Below are 27,514 nucleotides of genomic sequence, written 5' to 3'. Positions count from 1 at the left end.
AAGAGAAGCTCAGTGAAATCTGGCAGTGAGTAAGAGTGACACCTCAGTGTGTCTGTGTGTTCTCCACCTGTAAGCCCACTGATGTCATTACATAAATCAGGTGTATGACAGTAACTGTGCATGTTAACATGAACAATAAAGGACATGTAGCAATCATTCACAATTAATGACAGTTGCCACTCACCTGTTTCTCTTTCTTGACCATACACTACCTATCCCAACCACCCAGACTCTGTCCCAGGTAAAGTCCCATACCGTCCCATGATTTCCAAGGCTTGCTCAATGAGTGTTTCACTGTTGTATAACCCTTTTTACAGTTTTCTTTGGAAGAGAAAATGTCAACTAAAGCTATTGCAGCAAATAAATGACTCTTATGTGAAATATGTCTTCAATGAAATGATATGAAAAGACAACAAAATTGATAACAAATTACACTCTTTATTGGAGTAATCAAACTTTTACAGAAATCCAGTGGGCAACAAATCTGCCCTGTAATTATCAAACAAATAAAAATATATAAAGACAGTTAATTATAAGACAATGTTTTGCTTTGATATTTGGTAAATACATATGAAGTACATGAATTCACAGTATTGGCTGAGCAATAATTTTATGTTAAATATCCATAACTGGATAAGTACAAGGCCAAAATATACTCTTAAATAATGACCAAATATTACGCATAAATATACAAATGGCACCACACACACACACACACACACACACACACACACACACACAAACACAAACACACATTTTATATAGATCAATGCCAGTTTTCCCACACCTTCTGTGGCCCATACAATTTTATCAAAACTCATTCAACATGGTCATTCCAGTCACATGTGTGACATTTTAGAGATCTCAGTCTTATAGAATGTGTAAAATGTCAGCCATAAAAGGTCTCTCACAGTTACAATTAACAATTCTGTATTAGAATTTTGTTTAAAGGAGACTGTAACATAATACTCTAGGTTGATAAGAGAATGTGTATACATATTCTTCATTAAATGCAGTAACACTACAAAAGTGCTATCATACACATGCAAGGAATAATCTCCTGAATCATTCCTGAAGAGCACTTTCAGGTTCTGTTATAAAATTTTAAGTAGCTCATAGTCCAGTGTGTTTCCTTTGATTCAATGTCATTTTCATGTCAGTGATGGTAATCATTCAAACACTTCCTTATATATTGTATTCAAACAGAAGAGATCTGCTGTGCTGTCCCAAATGTTATATCAATTATTTACAATACCCCATTTTCATGTTGCATATAAGAGGATAGGAAAAATCAAAACCTGAGAGTCTCTGTACTCAGATCTCTCCAACTAAAAACATTTTTGTGAAATGCTGAGAAAGACAATAGCTAGCCAAGGTAATACCTAGATCATGCAAGATCACATGTCACCCTCTAACAACTTGGCAAGAAAGAATGAGCTACAGGCCTTGTCCTTATAAGAAGTAATTACCAAACACACAATTTAAATTAGACTGTAACTGCTGAACTCTTGGGTCACTGACACTCACAAAGGAAGGAGACATATAGCATTATGGACAGGAAGTGATATTGCGCCAGCCAGACCAATACCAAGTGAATCAGCCAGTGATGTAATGCTCAGTGAAAATTTCTCCTTTTCTGGGGGAACCTGAAATAAACAGACCAGGCTACTATGTTTAATCTTCCTCTCAAAGGCAAATGCATTATTAAATTAAAGGTTTAGTGCTACACAAGTAGTTTCCTCAGCAGTATAGGGAACAATAATCATTTAATTTTATTAAATATAGTTAGCCATTCGTACAATTATCAGCCATAAATATTCACCATGAGATTTTCTTATTGTAATAAACATGGAGTCAACAGATATGATAAGGAGTTTTTATTATCATTCCTTCAGTATCATATAGACAATAAAAATGAATTAAAGAAGATATAGTACAAAAAACTCAGGCAACTAAGTACTTTATAATCCAAAACCAATGTATCATCTGTTAGTAGAGATTTTTGGATTGCAGCTGGTTGTTGCAAAATTCACTCCACGATATTTCAAGTGGACGCCTGCCTGTCCTCTTCAGGTGAGTCATCAAAGATTGACAAAGATGTTCTCCAGTCCACCTTATATAGCATGCTAAGAGTATTGCCGCACATGCATCAGTCATGGTGACACAAGGACCACACCACCCAGAACTGCAAAGATCAGCTGTCTTCGACATTGCCACTAGCTACAGCCATCGGAATATTCTGGCGTCTTTGTGTGGCGCAAATCTTGGAGATGACAGGATCCCACACATATCCAGCTGGTAGCCACTGTTATGGTTCATTAGATTTTCCACAATGCATTTTTGGTTGGATTTTTTTTATAATGGAGTCCCAAAAAGATGTATGCTTTGTCATACTTTATTGAATGTCCGTTGGAGATACAATATTCCACAATTCTAGAGTTTGCTGGGTTGCAGAAGGTGAATGCAACATTTATGTTCTGTGCAATGTTCTTTGACTGTGCATGTTGTTTGTCAAATATAGGCCATACCACACCGGCAAGGTATTTTGCAAATTCCCATGTTCCACAATAACAGGTTATCCTTTTAGGTGAAAGTGATTTTCCACACACCATCTAAGATTTTGGACCTGCTGGGATCAGTGATTTATACTTGCTATTGCAGAACATGGGAATTTACAAAATTCCTTGCCAGTGTGGCATGGCCTATATATGACAAACAATATGTACAGTTGAAGAACATTGCACAGAATATAAACGTTGCGCTCACCTTCCGTAACACAGGAAGTGTGCAGTTGTGGATCATTACAGTTCCAATGGACATTCAAAGGAGTATGTCAAAATATTATTTTTGGCTGCAGTAACATCTATTTGGAGCTCCATTATAAAATAAACAGTTGAAAAATGCATCGCGAGAAATCTAATGAACCATGACAGTGGCTACCAGCTGGATAATGCATGGAATCCTGTCATCTCTGAAATTTGCTCCACGCGATGTCATAATACTCTCATGACTGCAGCGAGTGGTAGTGCCAAAGACAGGCGATCTTTGTGGTTACACCAGTGATGGTGCCGGTGCCAGGTGGTGTGGTCCTTCGGTCACCATGGCTCTGACGCTTGCATGGCAATACTCTCAGCACGCTATACATGACGGACCAGAGAATGTCTTCATCAGTCTTTGATGGCTCGCCTGAAGATGACTGGCAGGTATCCACCTGAAGTATCATGGACTGAAGTTTGCAATGACCAATAGCAATCCCAAAATCTTTTCAAACATTATTTCACCGGAAAATTTTAAATTTCACAATGCATCATATGTAAAAGAGCATAGTAACAGAAACTGCAAAACAGGGCAGAGTAGCACAAAGCATCCAATTACTAGAATTTATCAGCACATCACTCTTATCTTTCATATAATATCCAGTAACACACAACCAAAAAATACTCACCTCAGTTGATATTCTGTGAAAGGTGTTCACATATGCTGCACCTCCAAGAAGTCCTTCCCATAACACAAAGGCAAATACTATCCACACAGATGGTACAAACCAATAAATTGCTTCCAGTGTAAATAAAACAACATTTATTAACTGTAATGTAAAAGGATGATATATCAGTATAAAAAATATTTACTTAATTAAATAAAAACATGTAAATAGTTTCAAATAATATCTGTTCAACTGAGTTGGATTTTCACGTGAAATAATTAGTTACTGAACTACATATTAAAAGTGACAGATGGGTATTGCTTGAATGCAGTCTCATCAAAAATTATAATGGTGTCAAATCTACAGACAATACACAATAATGTATTATGTGCAATTGGCTTGAAATTAGCTTCATTTTCGGATTTGTTATCACAGCCTGGTGGCAGTGGTGCCAATGTAAACATGAAGAAGCTAAACACAGACTGTTTTCAAGCACAACTTGGCCAGTAATGCAATTAGTAAAACATTCAGAATCAAACCTACTCTGCCAACAAAAACACCTGAAGATGTGAGAATTAATTCGAACTAAATAAAGCACATTCACAAGCAGATAACCATACACTGAGAAAGCAAAATATAAGTAAAACTGCTCCATACATGACGCAAAATCTACAAAACTACATATATAATTCCTAAAAATGCCAAAGAAACATTTCAAACAAAACCAAAGTGCTCTACTGCAACTAATTGTGGATGAAACCCTCAAATACAACCACAATAAGCATCCTAATCAAGTTTAAAGAAACAAATACAACATGAAACCAATTAATCTATGCAAGAACTCCATGATCTACAGTGTCTGTGCTCTTCGGATTAACTTGAGAGGTCCACAACTAAATATATATTCGCCATCTCAACATGACACTCACAGAATCGATAGTAGATTAATTCTTTAGTGTCATATAAAAAAAATTATGCCATATTAACAAGCTGATTAGGAGAAACCACCAATTGAATATGTGACGAAAAATGCACTCTGTGCTGTGTTTTTGCAGAACACTATGCAAGTCATGTGCCTAGGTATCTACATGAGCAGTGTATGTTCTTTCAGACAGATCTGAAAGAACAGACACCATTTCTGTGTTTGATCCTGGGGCCAGGCATAGACTATATTCAGAGAGGAGAAATTCTGATCTCTACCACATTCAGGTAGTGAAAGAATTCATCGGTGACAAATGAAAATGTTTACCAAGACCAGGAATCAAACCCAGGTCTTCTGCTCACTAGGCAGCTATGTTAACCATCTACACCACCTTGGCACAGTGGTTAGGCACAACCGCATGGACTACCCAAGCATGCTTCTCCCCTCAAACCAAATTCCTATTTGCCACATGCTACCAAGGTAGTGTCCCATAGCCCTTTCTCTCTTTTCTTCTGTTGTATCATGCAAAGTCCTGCACAAGCTTTGGTGAAGAGTGCTCAGAACTGAATGGTCACATTAGCCTTCTTGGCACATATCTGTCTATATGACAAGTGTCTGTTCTTTCAGACATGCAACAGAACTGACGCTATTTACGTGTTTGAGCCCAAAGCCAGTCACAGAATGTGTTCAGAAAGGAGAAATTCTGATCTCTCCCATGTTTGGGTAATGAAAGAATTCATCAGTGACAAATGAAAAGTTGTACCAAAACTCAGGTCTCCTGCTTACAAGGCAGTCACATTTAACATCTACACCACCTCAACACAGTGGTTAGACACAACTGCACAGACACCCCCTCAATCCAAATTCTTGTTTGCCGCAAACTACCAAAGTAGTGTCCCCTAGCCGTTTTTCCTCTTTTTGCTCATCACATCATGCGAAGTCCTGCGTGAGGTCGGGCAAAGAGTGCTCTGCACTCAATGATCGCATTAGCCTTCATGGCACATATATATCTTTATGAAAGGTGTCTGTTCTTTCAGACATGTGAAAGAGCAGACACCATTTCTGTGATTGATCCCAGAGCCAGACACAGAATATGTTCAGAAAGGAGTAATTACAATCTCCGCCACATTAAGGCAATAAAAGAATTCATTGGCGATAAATGAAAATTTGTGTCTGGCTGCAGGATCAAACACAGAAATTGTGTCTCTTCTTTCACGTGTCGAAAAGAACAGACACCACTGGACACAGATATGTATGCATCATAAAGACTAACGTGATCAGTCAGTGCAGAGCACTCTTCACCCAACTTCATGCAGGGCTTTGCAGGATGCGTCAAGTAGAAAGAGGAAAAAGGGATATGGGATACTATTTTGGTAGTGTGCAGCAAATGGGAATTTGGAATGAGGGGGACAAGCTTGCTTGGGTAGTCGGTGCAGATGTATCTAACTACTGTGCCAAGGCGATGCAGATGGTTAATGCAACTGCCTAGTAAGCAGGAATCCAGTTTCGACTCTCAGCCTTAGTACAAATTTTCATTTGTCACCAATGAATTCTCTCACTGCTCAAATGCAGTCGACATTGGAATGTATGTATCTAGGTAGTTAGGTAGATGCACGTTTTCTTGACTTCTGAAAAGCTATTGACTCAGTACCACACCAATGCTTATTGACAAAAGTATGATCATATGAGGTTTCAAACAAAATTTGTGACAGGATTTATGATTTTTTTTTAGTGGGGAGGACACAGCATGTTACCTCGAATAGAGAGTCACCAACATATGACAAAGTAATTGCAGTTGCATCCCAGGGAAGTGTGTTGGAATAGTTGCTGTTCATGTTGTACATTAATGACTAAGCAGACAATATTAATAATAACCTCCAAATTGTTACAGATGAGCCAGCTATATATAATCAAGTAGTATTTGAAAAAGTACACAAATATTAATTCAGATGTTAATATGATTTAAAAGTGGGGTACAGACTGCCAACTTGCTTTTAATGATAAAAAATGTAAAACTGTATGATTACAAAATACAAAAACACAGTATTCTGTGACTACAATATCAATGAGGCAGTATTGTAGTTTGTCAACTTATACAAAAACTTGGGTGCAAAAATTTGTAGGGATATGAAATTGAATAATCACATAGTTTCATATATTGCATCAGATACACTGAAACATAGAAGATTTTGTTAAACACACCACACCATAACCATGAAAATGACAACCAATATGGGTACATCTTATACACTGTTATATCTGGTATATTTCTATGCATCACAGAGACCAAATTCTATAATAAATTTCAGGGTACTGAAGGGAAATGCAGTTCAAAAATTTTTATTTCAACCAAGTGTCAGTAGATGAATGGTTGTTCTCTTATATATGCTGATGTGTGAGTCATGACACATCCAGTAAAAAAGTTAACAAGTACAATACAGTGTCACACATGATAAATCTAATAGACTTCTTATAAGTAAGAGATCTGCAGTATATACTAATTTCATTCATGTACACAGAATTAATGTTATGGACTCTTCTAAACACCAGAATGATTGTAATTTTCCTATGTTATCTTAGATTTTTTTCTTATAATTTCCTTTGACACTGGCACAAAAGGCGGTGGTTTGTGATAATTTTTTGCAAATTTGTATTTGATACAAACTGTTTGCACAGCCATTATCCTATGACTTTTTTTCTGAGTAAGATCCTAAATTACTAATATTAACAATAAATACTCATGAGACAGGATACAAATGAGGACTTCACAAGCAACGTCAACACTCAATATTACTTAGAAAATTTAGTATTGAAATTAGTAATTATTCATATAAAAGTAAATAAAGATATAGCAAAAGAGACAAAGATAAGGCTACAGCAACTTAAGATGATGTCAAAAAGCAAAAAGACAACTTTCCAGTAAGCTGCAAACATCAGCACTGAAGAAATTTTAAGTTAACATCTCATACAAAAGATATGACTTTTATAAGAAAATGTCATCCAACTGAATCCACATGTCAGTAATTCTACTTTCCAGGCTTGGCCACAAACATGAAGTGAGAGAGATTCCTTCATCCAGCAAATTGAAGAAATGGTTCCAGGGTTAAGTAGAAAAGTCACTAATAACTCCTTGTCAATAAAGAAATAGAACACAAAGACAAAAAAAAATCAACGAATGAGAATGAAAACTTATTGACTGAGTGATTGAGGGGGTTATAGGACTAAACAGTGATGTCATCAGTCCCAACTGAAAACCTAAGAAGTTAAAAGTGCAAGGGTACCTGTCAACAGTTCAGAAATATAGAAAAAAAACACTGAAATAAGCAGCCCAGATGAGGTAACATTGAGAAGCTGCACAGGAAATGAAATAAGCAGGAAGAGGAAATTATGGCAATGCAGACATAAATCGACAGGGACACAGAAAAGGTAAAGATGAAGCAAAGCAAACAATGGAGAAGCAAAAGCAATGGAAAGAAAAAAATAGGAGCAATAAAACTTGAAGGACATATGGGAAAGATTGCAAAAATAGCTCTGAAGAAATGAGAGAACAATTGCAGAAATGAAGGTGTAAATGTGTGGGGAGGTGAGGACAGCAACAGGTGCATACTGTACAACAGCTTCCAATACAGGCACTTTTGTTATCTTCACTGCACAAGAGATCTTTGAGACTGCCATAACTGGAAAACTTATACATACTGTAAGTAAACTCAGGGCTGGTTAAAAAAACGTTTTTCCACACAAGCAATATATCATTTGGCACTCCCCCCACCCAGCCTCAGACGTTAGTTGCCTTTCCTTGGGCTTTTACTGATGTCATAAATAGGATGATGCCTCTCCATAGCTGAAAGGCACCAGCAGTGTTCATGCTTTTCATGTGGTGGATTACTGGTTACATCACCAGTTTAAACTGACATGCCCATTATTAAAATGGCATCAAGACAAAAATATTTGCACCAAGCTGTAATCCACATGAGATTTATTATTTACTCATCTATAATCAATATAGTAAAATTGTTCTAATGATAGATACACTCATGCTCATAAATTAAGGATATTGCTGATACATGGTGAAACAATGCTCTGTTGGGTGGTTTGTGGGTTTAAATCAACTCGGGGTACGACCATGCAGTGCATTTGACCTGCGGTCATTGCACGGTGGTGCTGGCAGCAGTCCACATACGCAGAGGTGTGTTGGTGCATGTAAGAGTATGGTGCAGCGAGCAAGTGAGCAGACATTTTCAGACATGCTAATGGTGACTGTGTGTTGAAAATGGCTCAAAGAACACATATTGATGGTGTTATGAGGGGTAGAATATTAGGCGACTGGAGGCTGGTCAAACACAGTAGGTCATAGCACGGGCCCTCTGTGCGCCACAAAGTGTGATCTCAAAATTATGGCAACAATTCCAGCAGACAGGAAACGTGTCCAGGCACTACAGTACAGGGACATCCACAGTATACAACACCACAAGAAGAGCGATACCTCACCATCAGTGCCTGCAGACGGCCACAGAATACTGCAGGTAGCCTTGCTCGGGACCTAACCGCAGCCACTGGAGCAGTTGTCTCCAGACACACAGTCTACAGACGAGTGAACAGACATGGTTTATTCGCCCAGAGACCTGCAAGGTGCATCCCACTGACCCCTGGTCACAGGAGAGCCCGTAAAGCCTGGTGTCAAGAACACAGTACATGGTCACTGGAACAGTGGTCCCAGGTTATGATCACGGACGAGTGCAGGTATAGTCTGAACAGTGATTCTCGCCAGGTTTTCATCTGGCATGAACCGGGAACCAGATACCAACCACTTAATGTCCTTGAAAGGGACCTGTATGGAGGTCGTGGTCTGATGGTGTGGGGTGGGATTATGGTTGGTGCACATACACCCCTGCATGTCTGACAGACAAACTGTAACAGGTCAGGTGTATTGGGATGTCATTTTGCACCAGTATGTCTGCCTTTTCAAGGGTGCAGTGGGTCCCACCTTCCTCCTGACAGATGACAATGCACGGCCTCACCGAGCTGCCATTGTGGAGGAGTACTTTGAAATAGAAGATATCAGGCAAATGGAGTGGCCTGCCTGTTCTCTGCTGATGTTAAGATCCTCTGCTGGCACAAAAATGCTTATGCATTAGATATGTGAGTGGCTCAAAGACTTTTTAAGTCATAGAATCCAGTATGTTGTTCTTGATGGTGAGTGTTCATTAGAAACAAAGGTATCATTGGGAGTGTCCCAGGAAATTGTGATAGGAACACTGTTGTTCTCTAGATATGTAAATGAGTTGGTGGACAGCCATCTGTAGTAGGGAAGGCGAATGGCCAACTTAAGTCTATTGGGAGAATTTTAGGAAAGTGTGGTTCATTTGTAAAGGAGGCTGCATATAGGACACCTGTGCGAGCTATTCTTGAGTACTGCTTGAATGTTTGGGATCCATACAATGTCAGATTAAAGGAAGATATCAAAACAATTTACAGGCCAGCTGCTAGATTTGTTACCAGTAGGTTTGAACAACACGTAAGTGTTGTGGAGATGCTCTGGGAACTCAAATGGGTATTCCTCAAGGGAAGGCAACATTCTTTTCCAAGAACACTATTGAGAAAATTTAGAGAGCCGGCATTTGAAGCTGACTGCTGAACAATTCCACTGCAACCAATGTGCACTGCACATAAAGACCACAAAGATAAGATACGAGAAATTAGGACTAATAAGGAGGCATACAGACAGCCATTTTCCCCTTGCTCTATTTGCGAGTGGAACAGGAAAGGAAATGATAAGTACCAGTACAGGCAACCCTCTACCACACACCATACAGTGTGTTGTGGACTATCTACGTAGGTGTGGATGTAGATGCACAGGTCCGCCATAATCACATCATCAATCGCCTGCTTGTTGTAGTCTGTAATGGATGAGGCTGGCCTTACACATCAGCTGGTGTCTTGTGTCAAATTGGGACCATAATGGAACTTAGTGCACCATTCCACAACTGCGGTTTCCAACAGACTTGCTGCCCCATGCACATTCTTCATTCTCCAATGGATGTCTACCAGAATGGAACTTGGTGCACCATTCCACAACAGTGGTTTCCGACAGACTCGCTGCCCCATGCACATTCTTTATTCTCCAATGGATGTCTACCAGTGTTGGTCCTTCAGCAGCCAAGAAAAAAATAACAGCACATTGGTCCTGTTTGAACACATTTGGTAATAACACTGCCATAGTTCACATTTATGAATTTACCATATGCCTATCGGAAAGACACGAATGTCCCACTAATCCCTTGCTTACATGCCAGTGCTTATATACTCACATCGGGGTTGCACTTTGTTGCATTTACAGTGCAGCAACATCCTCAAAATGAACCTTTTTGATTGCCCCTTACATCTCATAAATGGTTCACTTGCAGACCCATGTTTACTGGAAAGAGTTTGCTCCTGTTATCGTATACTTTTTTCTGTGTCAGTTCTTCTTCTAATTGCTCCCAAACCCCGAATGCAAATTTAGCACTTGTACACCTTTGGTGCCCAAAGCGGTTGCTTGAGCCTTAAACTAGCCCTGAGTATAATCTACATTTGGAGGCATAAAAGAATCTTTTTTAAGATTCCATCTGTGGGCTTCTGGAACATTTATGCATTTGAGTACACGTCAGTTAAACTGAAAATTTCATTGGTTCTCAACAACAGATGTATAAGTATGAAGTCTGACGAGTGTTTGCAGCTGAGATTTAGCATTGAAGTTTCAAGGGAAGAGTTTAGTGATGAATATTGTAGTGGAACCAGTACTTGCTTTCCTAAGGGGCTGAGTACAGGGTGATAAAGGGAACAGGATGTAAGCAATCTGAAGATGTTTTCCCAGTCTGATAGGCATCTGGCTAACAAAACAAGATCCCACATAACAAACAAACCTCTGTAAAGTTTGAACTATATAGCAAACATACTATCTGAACAGCAATATATTTTGTTAATATGAAATTAAAAATAATTTCCAGTGGAGGTGTGGAAAAACTGGAAAAACTATTTTATAGATATTTTCTCACAGATTCATAAAAACTTTAACCAATAACATATCTTACTTATTGTAAAAGTTACTGATAACTTAATTTTCAGAAACCTTGTTTTGATATCTTGAACTGTTCGCAAGACAAATGGGTCAATGTCTCTTACATGACTCATTTAGTATATAAAAACTTGTTCATGCTAGGCTAGTAATGTAGTCCAATGGCAAGTGGTTTGGTAACTAAATGTGTCCAAACAAAGTTATTATAGCAAAATGATTTAGTAAACTCAATGACATGGATAGTAGATCATTGATATACTACTCCCACCCTAGCTCACTTAAAAACAGAGTTCTACTGGACATTTCTGAACACCATCTGTTTAATAAAGCTCACTAGTAATGCAACCTCATTCCACTTTCTTGCATGTTATTTATATTTCTTGTAGATGAGTAAAATTACTCATCAGAACTGTGAAAAGACAAACCTGTTACAGTTCTATGTGAGGAGTATATTTGGGATGAGAAATGTCCAACGTACAGCTGACACCCCTGGGTGCAGAAGGAAAACAAAGTCATTATAAATACTGAAAAAACTGTGTGTGTTGATTTTCATTTAATTCCTCCAACTAATCAAATGTCTATTCAAGCCCAATTAAAAAATGATCCCCTAGAAAATGTAAGTGTCACAAAATTCTTGGGTCTTTGGGTTCAGCAAGACTTAAAGTGGGACACACATATAAATAACTTGTTTAGAAAACTATCATCTGTGTGCTATAGCCTAAGAATTTTAAAGGCTACAACAATCAAAACAACAGTACTGCAGGCATACTATGCACAGTTCCACTCACTAATCCGATATGGGATCATTTTCTGGGGATACTCAACTCACAGTGTAAAGGTTTTTAGAATGCAACAAAGAGCTTTAAGAATAATTTGTGGCCTTAAAAAGATGGAGTCCTGTAAATCCCATTTTACTGAGATTGGTGTTCTAAATGTTCCAAGTTTATTCATTTATGAAACTATCCTGTTCACTAGGGACTACCTCCTGAAAACAGGCAAACTGCTACAGAACAAAAATGTACACAACTATAGTACCAGAAGGGAATCAAATATACATAAAAAATATCACAGAAGAATCACCTATCAGGGGAGCATAATTAACACTGGTGTAATACCACACAATAAGATATCAGAGGAAATAAAAAAATACTATTCATACAATATTTAAAGCTAAACTAAAGGCATTTCTAATAAAGCACTGTTTCTATTCTGTCAGAGGATTTCTGAATAAGTAACAAAATTAATCGTAATAGGTACCTAATTTTTATTTGCCTACTATTTTGCTAATACTATGTATTATTGTAACTTATCTTTGACCTGTCCAATATCAATTGTACAATTTGTGCTATATGATAAAACTGGACCAATAAAAAATCAATCACTCAATCAATCAAAGTATCAAATCATAAATTGTATCCAGTCACAAGGATGTATAAATTTCCCTCCAGTTTATTTATTTTGCACATTTAAGTTCCTTTGTAGTCATGGAATGTACTCAGAATAAATTAAATAAATCAGATAATGCTGGAAAAATTAGATTAGGAAATGAGACACTAAAAGTAGTAGAGGAGTTTTGTTATTTGGACAGTAAAATAAGTGACTATGGCCAAAGTAGAGAGAATATAAAATGCAGACTGGCAATAGTCAGACAAGCATTCCCTAAAAACAGAAATTTATTAATATCAAATATATATATGTATTGAAATGTTAGGAAGTATTTCATGAAGGTATTTGCCTTTAGTGTAGTATTGTACAGAAGTGAAACATGGATGAGGAAAAGATAAGAAAAGAACAGAAGCTACTGAAGAGGGGTTCCACAGGATAATGTTCAAGATTAGGTGGGTAGATTGAATAACTAATTACATGGTACTGGACTGAATGGGGGAAAAATAAATTTATGGCACAACTTGACTGAAGGAAAAAATTTGTTGACACATTTTAACGCATCAAGGAAACGTCAATTTGGTAATGGAGTAAAGTGTTGTGAGTAAAAAAATTGCAGGGAGATCGAGGCTTGGCTATAGTATGAAGGTTTAAATTTATGTAGATAACAGTAGTTTTGTAGAAATGTAGAGGATTGCACAGGGTATGCTAGCATAGAGAGCTGCATCAAACCCGTTGTTGGACTGAAGATCACAACCACCACCACCACCACAACAGCAATAACATTAATTTTTTACAGCTGAAGTAAGTTCTCAGGCAGTGCTATCAGCTGATATAACAATATTCTGTACAAACATACACTTGTAGAAAAAAATGACAACACCAAAAAATAATTAATGTAGAGTAATAAATTTTGGGAATACTTTTGTCTGGGTAACATATTTGATTAACATATTTGATTAACATAGTAAGATCACTGGTTAATGAAAGCGTGAGGTAAGCCCCTGAAATGTGAAATGCTAGTATGCTAATGTACATGCACTGTGTTGTACAGGTGCTGTGTGTTTGTTTGTGGGATGGAGTTCCATGCCTTTCACACTTGGTCAGTCAATACAGGGGTGGTTAATGCTGGTAGTGGATGATGATGTCCCATACTTGTTCAATTGGAGACAGATCTGGTGATTGAGCAGCCCAAGGCAACATGTCGACCCCCTGTACAGCATGTTGGGTTAGAACAACGGTATGTGGATGAGTGTTATTCTGTTGGAAAACATCCCCTGGAATACTGTTCATGAATTGCAGCACATGTTGAATCACTCTACTGACATACAAATTTGCATTCAGTGTAAGTGGGATAACCACAAGAGTGCACCTACAAAATTGCACCAGAAACCATAACTCCAGGTGTAGGTCCAGTGTGTCTAGCAAGCAGACAGGTTGGTTGCAGGCTGTCAACTGGCCTCCATCTAATCAACACAAGGCCATCACTGGCACCAACGCAGAACCAGCTATCACCCTCCAATGAGCTCTCACTTGACACCACTGAAGCCACAAATGGTGGTAGTTTGGGGTCAGTGGAATGCAGGGAGCTACAGGGAGTCTAGCTCGGAGCAGCCCTTGAAGTAACCAGTTTGTAACAGTTCAGTGTGTGGTGCCAACTGCTGCTCAAATTGCTGCTGCAGATGCAGTATGGTGCATCAGAGCTGTACAGTCTTCCCTCTACATCTACACCTACATTTATACTCTGCAAGCCATCCAACGGTGTGTGGCAGAGGACACTTTACATGCCACTGCCATTACCTCCCTTTCTTGTTCCAGTCGCGTACGGTTCGCGGGACGAACGACTGCCGGAAAGCCTCCGTGCACACTCGAATCTCTCTAATTTTACATTCGTGATCTCCTCAGGAGGTATAAGTAGGGGGAAGCAATATATTCGATACCTCATCCAGAAACTCACCCTCTCGAAACCTGGGCAGCAAACTACACCGCAATGCAGAGCGCCTCTCTTGCAGAGTCTGCCACTTGAGTTTGCTAAACATCTCCGTAACGAAATCACGCTTACCAAATAACCCTGTGATGAAACGCACCGCCGGGACGAACAACTGCCGGAAAGCCTCCGTGCACACTCGAATCTCTCTAATTTTACATTCATGATCTCCTCGGGAGGTATAAGTAGGGGGAAGCAATACCTCATCCAGAAATGCACTCTCTCAAAACCTGGACAGCAAGCTACACCGCAATGCAGAGCACCTCTCTTGCAGAGTCTGCCACTTGAGTTTGCTAAACATCTCCGTAACACTATCACGCTTACCAAATAACCCTGCGACGAAACATGCCACTCTTCTTTGGATCTTCTCTATCTCCTCTGTCAACCCGACCTGGTACGGATCCCACACTGATGAGCAATACTCAAGTATAGGTCGAACGAGTGTTTTGTAAGCCATCTCCTTTGTTGATGGACTACATTTTCTAAGTGCTCTCCAAATGAATCTCAACCTGGCACTCGCCTTACCAACAATTAATTTTATATGATCATTCCACTTCAAATCGTTCCGTACGCATACTCCCAGATATTTTACAGAAGTAACTGATACCAGTGTTTGTTCCGCTATCATATAATCATACAATAAAGGATCCTTCTTTCTATGTATTTGCAATACATTACATTTGTCTATGTTAAGGGTCAGTTGCCATTCCCTGCACCAAATGCCTATCCGCTGCAGATCTTCCTGCATTTTGCTGCAATTTTCTAATGCTGCAACTTCTCTGTATACTACAGCATCATCCGCGAAAAGCCGCATGGAACTTCCGACACTATCTACTAGGTCATTTATATATATTGTGAAAAGCAATGGTCCTATAACACTCCCCTGCAGCATGCCAGAGGTTACTTTAATGTCTGTAGATGTCTCTCCATTGATAACAACATGCTGCGTTCTGTTTGCTAAAAACTCTTCAATCCAGCCACACAGCTGGTCTGATATTCTGTAGGCTCTTACTTTGTTTATCAGGCGACAGTGCAGAATTGTATCGAACACCTTCCAGAAGTCAAGGAAAATGGCATCTACCTGGAAGCCTGTATCTAATATTTTCTGGGTCTCATGAACAAATAAAGCGAGTTGGGTCTCACACGATCACTGTTTCTGGAATCCATGTTGATTCCTACAGAGTAGATTCTGAGTTTCCGGAAATGACATGATACGCAAGCAAAAAACATGTTCTAAAATTCTACAACAGATCGATGTCAGAGATATAGGTCTATAGTTTTGAGCATCTGCTCGACAACCCTTCTTGAAGAATGGGACTATCTGTGCTCTTTTCCAATCATTTGGAACCTTCCGTTCCTCTAGAGACTTGCGGTACACGGCTGTTAGAAGGGGGGCAAGTTCTTTCGCGTACTCGGTGTAGAATCGAATTGGTATCCCGTCAGGTCCAGTGGACTTTCCTCTGTTGAGTGATTTCAACTGCTTTTCTATCCCTTGGACACTTATTTCAATGTCAGCCATTTTTTCGTTTGTGTGAGGATTTAGAGAAGGAACTGCTTCCTCTTTGAAATAGCTTTGGAAAAAGGTGTTTAGTATTTCCCTTTCAGTAGTGTCCACACCCACCATTGTCAGCAATCATGTACAGCTGCTACATTCCTGCCAAGTCTTTCTGCAATATTGCAGAAGGAACATCCAGCTTCTCATAGCCCTATTACATGACCTTGTTCAAACTCAGTGAGGTATTGATAATAGTGTCTGTCACCTTAAAGGTATTCTTGACCAACATCAACATCCAATCGAAAGGTAATTAACACTCACGACTGTGTATTTAAAGCATACCTGATTTGTTTCTTCATAGCACCACTCTTATGCAACTGGCATGAAATTTTGAAAGACATCATTTTTCAGATGTGGAAATAAACCTAACAACTTTCATTTATGTCACACAACTCCTCCTTGGTGCTGCCATTTTTTTCTGTCAATGTATTTATTCTACATCTACATCCATACTCTGAAAACCATCTTATGGTTCGTGGAGAGGGTACTTTGTGGACCACGGACCACTGTTACTCCCCCCCCCCCCCCCTCCTCTGTTTCCCATTCCTGTTGCAAATGGTTTGTGGGAAGAATGATTACTGGTCAGCTTCCATGCAAACTTCAACCTCTCTAATTCTATCTTCATGGTATTTTCACGAGATATATGTAAGAGGAAGCAATATATTGGTTGGTTCTTCTAGGAATGTACAGTCTCACAACTTTAACAGTAAACCACACTTTGATTCAAAACGCCTCTCTCATAGCGTCTGCTACTGAACTTGGATGAGAACCTCTGTGATGCTTTTGTGCTTACTAAGTAAACCTGTACTGAAACATGCTGCTCTTCTATGGAACTTCTCTATTTTCTCTGTCATCTCAGACGGATTGGTAGAACAGTGGATTTTGTAACATACCTCCTTTGTGAGTGGTCTACATTTCCTGAAGTTTATTTTAGTTAATCTCAATTTGGCATCTGTATTTCCTGTGATTAGGTTTATGTCGTCGTTCTGCTTTATATCACTCCATTTGCATACTATTAGATATTTTATGGCAGTAACTGCCTTCAGTGAAGGCCGGCAATTGTGTAATCATACAATACTGGATCTTTCTGCCTATTTATGAGCATTACATTACATCAAGGGTCAACTGCATATACCTGCACCAAGTGCTGATCCTCCCCAGGTCTTCTTACATTTTGCTACAATTTCTAGCATTGCGACTTCTCTGTGTACAAAAGCATCATCTGCAAAAAGCCTCATGGAATTTCCTACGTTATCCAGTAAGTCTTTTATATATTTTGTGAAAAGTAATTGCCCTAAAACACTCTCTTGGGGTATGCCTGAAGTTACTGTTATGCCTTAAGATTTGTCTCCAATCAGAATGAAAGCTGTCTTCTGTTTGCTAGAAACTCCTCAATCTAGTCACACAACTGACCTGATATTCCATACATTCACACTGTGTTCATTACCTTCTGCAAGTAAAGGAACATGACATCAACCTGGATGCCAGTAACTACTGCTTTCAAGGTCTCATGGATGAACAGAGCAAGCTGTATTTCACATGATCACTGTTCTCAGAACCATGTTGATTCCTACAAAGGAGATTTTCAGACTCCAGAAACATCATAATATGTGAGCATAGAACACATTCCAAAATTCTACAACAGACTGATGTCTGAGATGCATGCCTATAGTTTTGTGTATCTGTTTGATGGCACTTCTTGAAAATGGTAAGGCCTGCACTTCTTTCCAACACAAGGAATGCTTTGCAGCTCCAGCAACCTATGTTGCACTATTGCTAGAATGGAAACTAATTGTTCCACATACTCTACGTTGAATCATATTGGTATCTTATTAGGTACAGAGACCCTCTGTTAGGTGATTTCAGATGCTTTTCTATCCTACATTCAATTAGTTCAATATCTGTCATTTTGATGTCCATGCAATAATTTAAAGGAGGAATGACAGTGCAGTCTTCCTCAGTGAAACAGTATTGAACAAAGTGTTTAGTATTTCAGCCTTCTCTGTGACATCTTCCATTTCGATGCCATTATGGTCACAGAGAGTGTGGACAAATCACTTTGATCCATTTCCTGGTTTAACATAAGATCAAAATTTTTTACAGTTTTTTGTCAAGTCTGCAGACAGAATTTTACTTTCTAATTTGTTTAATGCTCCAGGGATGGTTCTCCTTACACTAATTTTGGCTACACTTCATTTTTGTTTGTCTGTGAGGCTTTGACCATTTTTAAATTTGCAGTGAAGCTATCTTTGCTTTCATAGCAGCTTTCTAACATGGCTGTCAAATATTGGCAATTCTTTCCCATCTCTCACATGCCTGTCTAGTTTGTTGTCCATTGATGCTCTATGCTGTCAGATGAAATGTTCATGCCAACTGCTAAGGCAATCTGAAACCCATTTTTTGTCATTGTTGCTAAGCAGGAATATCTTTCAATCATTCTTTAAATTCTTATTTACAACCATATTCAGTTATTCAGCTGTCACTCTTAAGAAACAATATCACTGCAGTAGATAAATCACTGGGTAATATTAACAAACAAGTAACATACCACAACATGCACTCATGAAGAACTTTTCCAAATATTTTTAATTATTTCCTTTTCATATACTTTTGAACATGTGCAGTTAAATTTGAGTTAACTCTAATTATCCTAATTTTTTGGTTAAGTAGCAAACAGTGCAAGATAATAAAGTTTTGTACGCATCAAATAAAATGCAATTGAAAATAGACATAAAATGATGTATTATATGCATTTGAGGGATCATTTTTAGAAGGTATTTCTGATGACTGAATTTTCTCAAAATCATAAATATTAAATTTATCATTTCATAAATAATGAGCCATGGGTCATGACATATTGAGATGACTTGTGTTCCTTGACAATACAGATAGCCATATCATAGGCACAAACTCATTGTAGTGGTGTCTCTGGAGAGGCCTGACTCACATATAGTTCCTGAAAAGTGTCAATAGCCTTTTCAGTCTGAATGACTGATTGATCTGGGCTTGTAAAATTAACTAACATGGTCTCACTAGATTGATACTGAGAACAGTTGAAGACAAGGTGAAACTACAGCCATTACACTTCCAAGTACACGCAGTTCTGCTATATTGCTTAATGATGATGGCATTCTCTTGGGTAAAATATTCTGGAGGTAAAACAATCCCTCATTTGAACCTCTGAGTGTGCTACTAAGGAGGATGTTGTCATAAGGAAAAACTAAACTGTCATTGCATGGGTCGGAGCACGAAATGTTAGATCCTCTAATCAGGTAGGTAGATTAGAGAATTTAAAAAGAGAAATTTATAGACTGAAGTTGGGACTTACTGAAGTGTGGTGACAGCAAGAACAGGATGTCTGGTCATGTGAGTAAAGGTTATCAATGCAAATTCAGACATGGTTAATGCAGGAATAGGTCTAATACAAAAAATAAATAAGAATTTTTCAGTCTTTGCCAGAGATCTATTGACATTTTTAAATATTGAGTATTCTGCCAGATATCAAGATTATTCATACACAATATTTTGACATGTCAGATGTTGTCAGATGCTACCTGAGACAGCTCATCGAGTGGAATGGGTCCAGCATTATATTTATGGCCTTCCCCCTCCATGATTGGCTCCAGGGATTCTGCCTGCAGTTCACTCCTGCTAGAAGTGTCATTATGTGGGTCTGGTACACCAGTCCAAGCACTGGTGTTCCATCTTTGGACTGATGTGCCTGTCCATGTACTAGCATTCCATTTTCGGTCTGGCGTGGTTGCAGGTGTTTCCTCTGCAGTCTGCCCCCACTAGAAGCATTCTTAAGCATTTCTTTTTCAGTCCGGTGTGCCAGGCCAAGCACATATGTTCTATCTTTGGCCCAGTGTGGGTGCCAGTATTATGCGCAGACAGAATATATCGCCCTCTGTCTCCAGTGGTTGCCAATATGTCAATGGAGAGATTTGAAGAGGAGGCATTAGAGACAGCTAGATACAAACTCACAAGCTTCTTCAGGTATGCAGACAATACATTTGTGATCTGGCCTCATGGTAGGGAGAGGCTCAATGTGTTTCTCGACCATCTTAACTCATGGCACCCTAATACTAAGTTCATTATGGAACTTGAAAAGGATGGGCAGTTGCCATTACTGGATGCACTAGTCAAAAGGAGAACAGGTGGGTGATTTGGTCACAGTGCCTCTGATGTCACAGTATCACAAACCTACACACGCTGTTTTATACCTGCAAGCCAGAAGCTGTCACCATCCTGTACAGAAGAATGGAGTTCTGAAGACATTGGTCCACAGGACGCACATCTTGTAAGACCTAGATAGCTTGGCAGCAGAAATACAGCACTTACAGTGTTCTGCAAAAATGGATACTCAGCCAAACAGATTCAGGAGACACTTCAACAAGCCACTCCATCAAATAATCTAACAGATTCAGGAGACACTTCTACAAGTCACTCCACCATACAATCTTGAAGAACAACTAGATGAAACAAAGGCTGTGGCATACCTGCTCTATGTGGGATCTGTTTCTGCCAAACATCAGCAGGTATCTCAGGAGGCATAACATCAAGTGGGTGTTCTGTACACCTATAAAAATAAGAGGACTACTGGGAAATGCGAAAGGTGACCTGGGACTACAAAAACCATGAACTTATACTTTGTCAGTGTGGCGTGTCAAAGATTACAGTGGACAGTGGATATGAGGTGCAAAGAACATCAGAGGTACACCCAACTAAGACAGGCAACTAAATCAACCATTGCTGGGCACTGTCTGGAACTCAATAATTCCACAAACTATGATGAAACAAGGATTCTGGCACAGAATCCCAGGTACTGGTACAGTGTTATGAGAGTCTATAGAGGTAAAGGTCACAGAAAACCATATGAATCATGACACTGGGTACGAGCTCAGTAGAGCCTGGAATACTGCACTGGAGTTGCTGCAAACACAACGACAACAGCGGCGGCAGCAGTAGTAGGAGTCTACAAAAAGAAGAACTGAGAGTGTGGACATGGGGAACTAAGCACACACAGGGCACCAGGTGCAGTGGACCAAAGTCTGAATGTCAGTGGATGCTTCAAGTGGGAGCATACTACAAAGGGAACACTTAGAACAGGACTGGACCAAAAATGTAATGCCAATGTGCAAACAGGTACACTGGACTGAACATGAAATGTCAACATTCAGACTAGCACATCGGATCAGACAGGGAATGCATATAAACACTTTTAGCAGGAGCAGACCATTGACGAAACACCTAGAACTGCAATGGGCCGAAAACAGAAAATGCCAACGCATGGACAGGTGCACTGGACCAAAGATGGAATGCCAGCGCTTCGCCTGGTGCGCTGAACTAAAGAGGAAATGTTCAAGGTCTCATAAAGAGGAAATGCCTAAGGATGCTTCTAGCAGGAGCGGACCACAGAGGGAACACCTGGAATGACATTGGATTGAAAACAGAATGACAGCACGCACACAGGTATGCTGGATCGAAGACAGAACACCAGCATTCGGATTAGCACACTGGACAGAAGAGGGCGCACATACAGACGCTTCTGGCAGAAGTGGACTGCAGACAGAATGCCTGGAAGTGAACATGGAAGTGTAAGGCTGTAGGTATAAATATGGGATCCATTCCACTTGACAAGCTGTCTCAGATAGCACCTAACAAAAATACTGAGTCATGTTGTCAAAATATTGTGCATGGAAAGAAAAACACTAAATCAATATATCATTGCTGAGAGTAAGCCATTTCATTAAATTAAAGGATCTTTTTGGTTTCTGGATTTCATTAATTTTTGTTTCACAATTTTCAAAGTAAATTAAAAAAAGAGTGGAATATGAGAATGTAAGTACACTGTAATTTTGTGTTCATTGGGTGATCTATGTTTTGCTTAAAGTGTCCAGGGATGGACTTTTCTTATTGTTCTTGGTAAGATATTTTACTAGTTCTATGTGCACTGCGTACACAAATATTTCTGTATCTTCTATTTATCATCCTTCCTCCAACACTGTATTACCCAGAGTGGAATGTGGCGGTTTTTTATGAATTAACTGAAACTTGTCTGCATACTTATTATAATCTGGTTAACGTGCATTTGTTCAAGATGTGATCTGAAATAATCTTCAAATAGCATAAAACAAGTTTTGAGAAAGTGATATAAAATCTGTAAAATGGTACAAAATTTCAAGGTTTTGACAATATTTTCCAGATACAATAGAGGATATCGTCAAAAGCTTGGAATTTTATACAATTCTGACATGACAAGTTCACCAAGAACTTTTTCACAACTAATTCCTTATGAAAGAATTTATGGCTTAAGTTCAAATAGATAGTAATACATAAATAACTGTTACCTGTAATATGGACATCAGCCAGATCTGACGAATGATGATAAAAGATGCTGATGTTCGGGATATAAATACACCAATTTGATAACAAAGTTGCATCCAACGGTACTGCTCACTATGACTTATCCATATTCCAGGGAAATAGATGAGTTCAAACTGTAAACAGAAATACATCATTCTTCACTAAATTTGTAGGTGTGAGTTAATTTAATTACCGAGAAATAAAGCCCAATTCAAAACAAAAGTAGAAACTAAAACAAGAATCAAAAAGTAGAGTGAAGAGGAGTGTCTACTACCAATTTTGTGATAGGAACAAGTGTACACATAAAAATGGCACATACAGACACACAAATTAAAACTGAATATTTTCAAAGCTACAGACACTATTTCTTTCTTTTTAATATATGTGCCCAGCTGCCTATTAACAGTAGTTTCAAACAAAGAAGCAAGGGATGGAGATCTTAAAAGTGGCAAATGAGGAATCAGACATTTGAAACGTCAGCGACAGGGTATGTACGCTCATCGGATAAAAAATTAATCATCCCAGTGTGCACAAATAGATGAATCATTAAGCCTCTACAGAAAGCACAGCGATTGGGTCATGTGCTCAAATGTGTGTGCATTGTCTCTACCTGAGCCTAAGATAATAGTGATCAGTGAGACATTTATGTTTCAAGATGGCATTGTACATAAAGATAAGTAAATGTAAGGATGTGACAGAGTGGCAAAAAGAGGCAATCATGCTTGACCATGCCCATGGCCATATTGTGTGTAAAGTCAGATTTGTTGGTGTTTCATGGCAGACTGCTCAATGTGTCTACAAATAGTGGTGTAACACATGTGGCCACAAAACACAATGTCAGAATTTTAGTCGGAAAAAGATCCTGACAGTGGGACCGGAGAAGCATTTCATGGCTTCTGAATCAAAATTATTTCCAAACCCAATAGGAATTGCTGCAGGCAGTGAATGAAGGTCCAGCCTGACCTGTTGGTGAGAAAACAATGCAACAGGAACTGCCCGCAATGAACATATGGAGTAGGTCACCTCACCATTGCTCACACAGGCAAATAAAAATGACAACAGCAAAGTATCACCGGGCTGGAAGAATATGTGACTGGTTTTCTGAGCAGTCCCCCATACTATTACATCTTGATTGGCCTGCAAAATCATCTAACTTGAACCCCACAAAAATTCTGTGGGGTTTTGGGAACAGCGGGTAAAATACCAACATCAGCATTCCCACAATTTGGTGGTACTACATGATCAGATCCTCAGTGAATGGCTTAACCTGGATATGATAAATCTGCACAACCTTGTGGACTCACTTCCTAACTGAATCCTGGTGGTTATCAAGTTTAGGGGTGGAATTACATGGTATTCAATAATGCTTATGATTTTTCTAGGAGTGACTAATTTTTTGTCCAGTGAGCCTACTTAACAAGTTACAGAAGAAATAAAAAGGATAAGAACTCAGTAATTCAATAATGGAAGACAACTGGTTTAATACAGAGAAAGTGGCTCTTATGGGAGAGAATTGTACAATCCAAAATGTACTGAAGTAGCTATTCTTGTGTAGTTAAGTACCAGTTTATTATTTTTATTCAAAATATCTTTTTGCACATTACCAAAAACAGCAATGACAGCTATAAAACCTAAAAATATCTAAATTGAGACTAATTCACCACTATTTTATTCAGAGAAATGAGTTTCTGAACTTACCAGACCTTGATTAATAAAATATTCAAATAAATAAACTGTTCCCAGTGGAACCATGTACTTCAGAAGAGATGGAATGTATTTGAGTTTGGTTGTCAGTGACTCATTTTCATAAGCAATATCAGCCACTGCAGATGCTTCTGCTACTGTTGCTACCTCTACTGTTCCTTCTCCAGTACCAGACTGTATTGACACATTGCTCTGAAACTCTTCCACTCCTGGTGTATCCACAGAATTCACAGAATGTGTTGGACGTTCTAGCAGCACCCAAAATCTGGAAATTAACACTCAGAATGATGATGGTGGTGATGAAAAGAATTATCACAACAATAATTATAGGATTTTGTCATAAACTGAAAAGTAAGTCTACGGCTATGTCTCGACATAACTGCTCCTGGGTATGCATAAGTGTGTGTGCATGCATGTATGTGTGTGTGTGTGTGTGTGTGTGTGTGTGTGTGTGTGAGGGAGAGAGAGAGAGAGAGAGAGAGAGAGAGAGAGAGAGAGGTTGCAATTATGATACATGGGACAATAGCTTTTCTGACAGTATCTTTAACTTGTAATCTCTTGCCAGCACAAAAGCTTCCATCACAAAAAAAAAAAAGATGAAAATCAGAACAAATGTTTAGCAACCAAAGTTTGTAATAAGTCATAATATTGCAGCCACAATGCTGTCGTTGATGAGAACATGAATATGAACATATAGTGTCACTCATTTAAATCGAGCAATGCAGCTAGCATTATGAATGTCATAATGGTTGTTGGTACTGATGGTTACAGCAAACTCCAACAAATCAATCAGAAATACATACTGTTTCTCCTAATACACAAGGGATATGAGCTTCCAAGTAAGCAGTCTCCTCCGCACCCTCTTTTTCTGTTTCATAGGTCACATTCTTGAAAACTTGCCACATTGTGGAATGTGTCAGTAGGTACACAAGTAAGATATATTTTCGTCTCCTACAGTGAAGATGTGTGCTTCAACTCAACGACTATTGTTTTGTTTCCAGAGTCTTACGTCAATAGCCATCTCTCCTCCCCTGTCACAATACAAGTCAAAAAGTCATCATCCTTCTCTGGGTACCACATAAAAAACATTAATGACCTCATAATTTGGTGCTATCTGTGGTCTTCTCTAGCAAATGTGGGACTCCGTGGGAACATAATACGCAGACATTTAGCCAGTCCAACACAATTTTGTGCAGCAGCAATAGCAAAATTTGTGAAAATTTCAGAGGTAGAATTTTCATGAGGAATCATCTGTTCTTTCTCATATTTTCTACCACAGCATGGATCAATCCATAAGTAACAGGACATTGCCATCCCTTATGTTCCTCATAATGCACATCTCCTTGGCCTTCTTTCCTGGTCTGTCACATCCATCTCCATAACACTGAGGTAGTCATGATTTGTTCATCATATACTTCATAAATTAGATGATGAACGTCAACTGCTGACAAAATTATATACATTAATAAACCATATAACTGATGACACTTTGCACATATCAGTGATACAAATTTTCTTAAACATTATCACAAATTACAATCAAGTGTTTACATTGCTATCATCTTTCGTTCAAAAATGGCTCTGAGCCCTATGGGACTTAGCATCTATGGTCATCAGTCCCCTAGAACTTAGAACTACTTAAACCTAACTAACCTAAGGACATCACACAACACCCAGTCATCACGAGGCAGAGAAAATCCCTGACCCCACTGGGAATCGAACCCGGGAACCCGGGCACGGGAAACGAGAACGCTACTGCACGACCACGAGCTGTGGACGCTATCATCTTTAACAATATCATCTCTGTCCTAGTGATCTGCATCCCCCCCCCCCCTTTCCCCAGCAGATACAAATGCACTTTCTTGTGATCGCAGAGCATTCGTAGTATATATTGCACAAGCAACTTACTTACTGGGTATCCTTTATAATAAGAAAGATAATATTTTTATGAACTAACTTCTATATTAATATATGAGGTCTGTTCCAAAAATCCCAGAACTTTGCCCACAAATTTTTTCTACCCTTACCTTTAACTTACTGTGCATGGTCCTCTTTGAAATACTCATTGATACACCACTCCCAATGCCTTTTCCACTTCTGGAAGCAGTCTTGGTACACATCTTGTTTGACTGCATGAAGCACAGTCTGATAATTTTGTTTTATCTCATCTATCATTGCAAATCTTTGTTGTTTCAATGGGATTTTCCACTTTGGAAATAAAAAGAAGTCCAAAGTCCACATAGGCCTGGTTTGGAGAGTATGGAGGATGAGGCAGCACAGTGACTTTGATCTTTGTGCAATAGTCATGCACCAACAGCGATGAATGTGCGGGTGCATTATCGTAATGCAAGAGCCACGAACTGTCTCACCACATTTCAGGCCATTTACTTCTCGTATTTTCTCACAGGCATCCCAAACATGTCCCGATAGTATCATCGATTAACAGTTTGTCCCTGTGACACGAATTCATGATAAGCTAATCCTTCAAAATCAAAGAAAACTATCAGCATGGCTTTGACATTTGACCTGACATGACACGCTTTGTTTGGTCTTGGAGAACTTTTCTCAATCCATTATGAAGATTGAACCTTGGTCTCAACATCATAACTGTTACAATTCTCTTAAGGAACATCTCATTCTCATTTGCATGATACTAAAGCTCTTCACAGATTGCGAGGCTGAAGTCTTTCTGGTCTTGACTCATGAGCCATGGGATGAATTTGGCAGCAATACGGTGCATTCCAAGCTGCTGTATCAGGATTTAATGACATGATCCAACTGAAATGTTACATTCTTCTGCAATCTCTCAGACAGGCAGTCTTTAATTGGCATGCACAATTTTGTTGACGATCCTGACATGAGCATCGTCAGTAGGCATTGAAAGACATCCTGAACGAGGGTCATCTTTCACTTCCATCCAGCCACTTTTAAACCATGTGAACCATTTGTAACACCGGATATGGCTTAAACACTCATCACCACAGGCTTCCTGCATCATTTGAAGTGCCTCTGTAACGGTTTTCTTGAGTTTCAGACAAAATGTAATGCATACGCATTGCCCCTCTAACACTACCATCTCAAAATTGGCAAACTGTGCGACATTATTTCTGCTCAACACT

The 27,514-nt window shown here is 39.0% G+C and overlaps 1 protein-coding gene across 16 annotated transcripts in view; it reads right to left on the bottom strand.

The window, feature by feature from the left end:
- Positions 1-418: 418 nt before the first annotated feature.
- Positions 419-27,514, bottom strand: part of LOC124722630 (battenin) — a 237,289-nt gene continuing 210,193 nt past the window's right edge. For all 16 annotated transcript variants that reach the window (XM_047247764.1, XM_047247768.1, XM_047247771.1 and 13 more), the window contains 4 exons: positions 24,390-24,660; positions 22,676-22,825; positions 3,446-3,586; positions 419-1,646 (listed from right to left, as the gene is read on the bottom strand). In XM_047247764.1, the coding sequence (XP_047103720.1) occupies positions 1,524-1,646; positions 3,446-3,586; positions 22,676-22,825; positions 24,390-24,660 (685 nt within the window). In that variant the 3' untranslated portion in view covers positions 419-1,523. The remainder of the gene's footprint in view (positions 1,647-3,445; positions 3,587-22,675; positions 22,826-24,389; positions 24,661-27,514) is intronic.

This window comes from Schistocerca piceifrons, chromosome X (assembly GCF_021461385.2).
Source record: "Schistocerca piceifrons isolate TAMUIC-IGC-003096 chromosome X, iqSchPice1.1, whole genome shotgun sequence".
Classification (NCBI taxonomy): domain Eukaryota; kingdom Metazoa; phylum Arthropoda; class Insecta; order Orthoptera; family Acrididae; genus Schistocerca; species Schistocerca piceifrons.
Note: the sequence above shows the minus strand (reverse complement) of the source record. Positions and strands in the feature narration are given on the sequence as shown.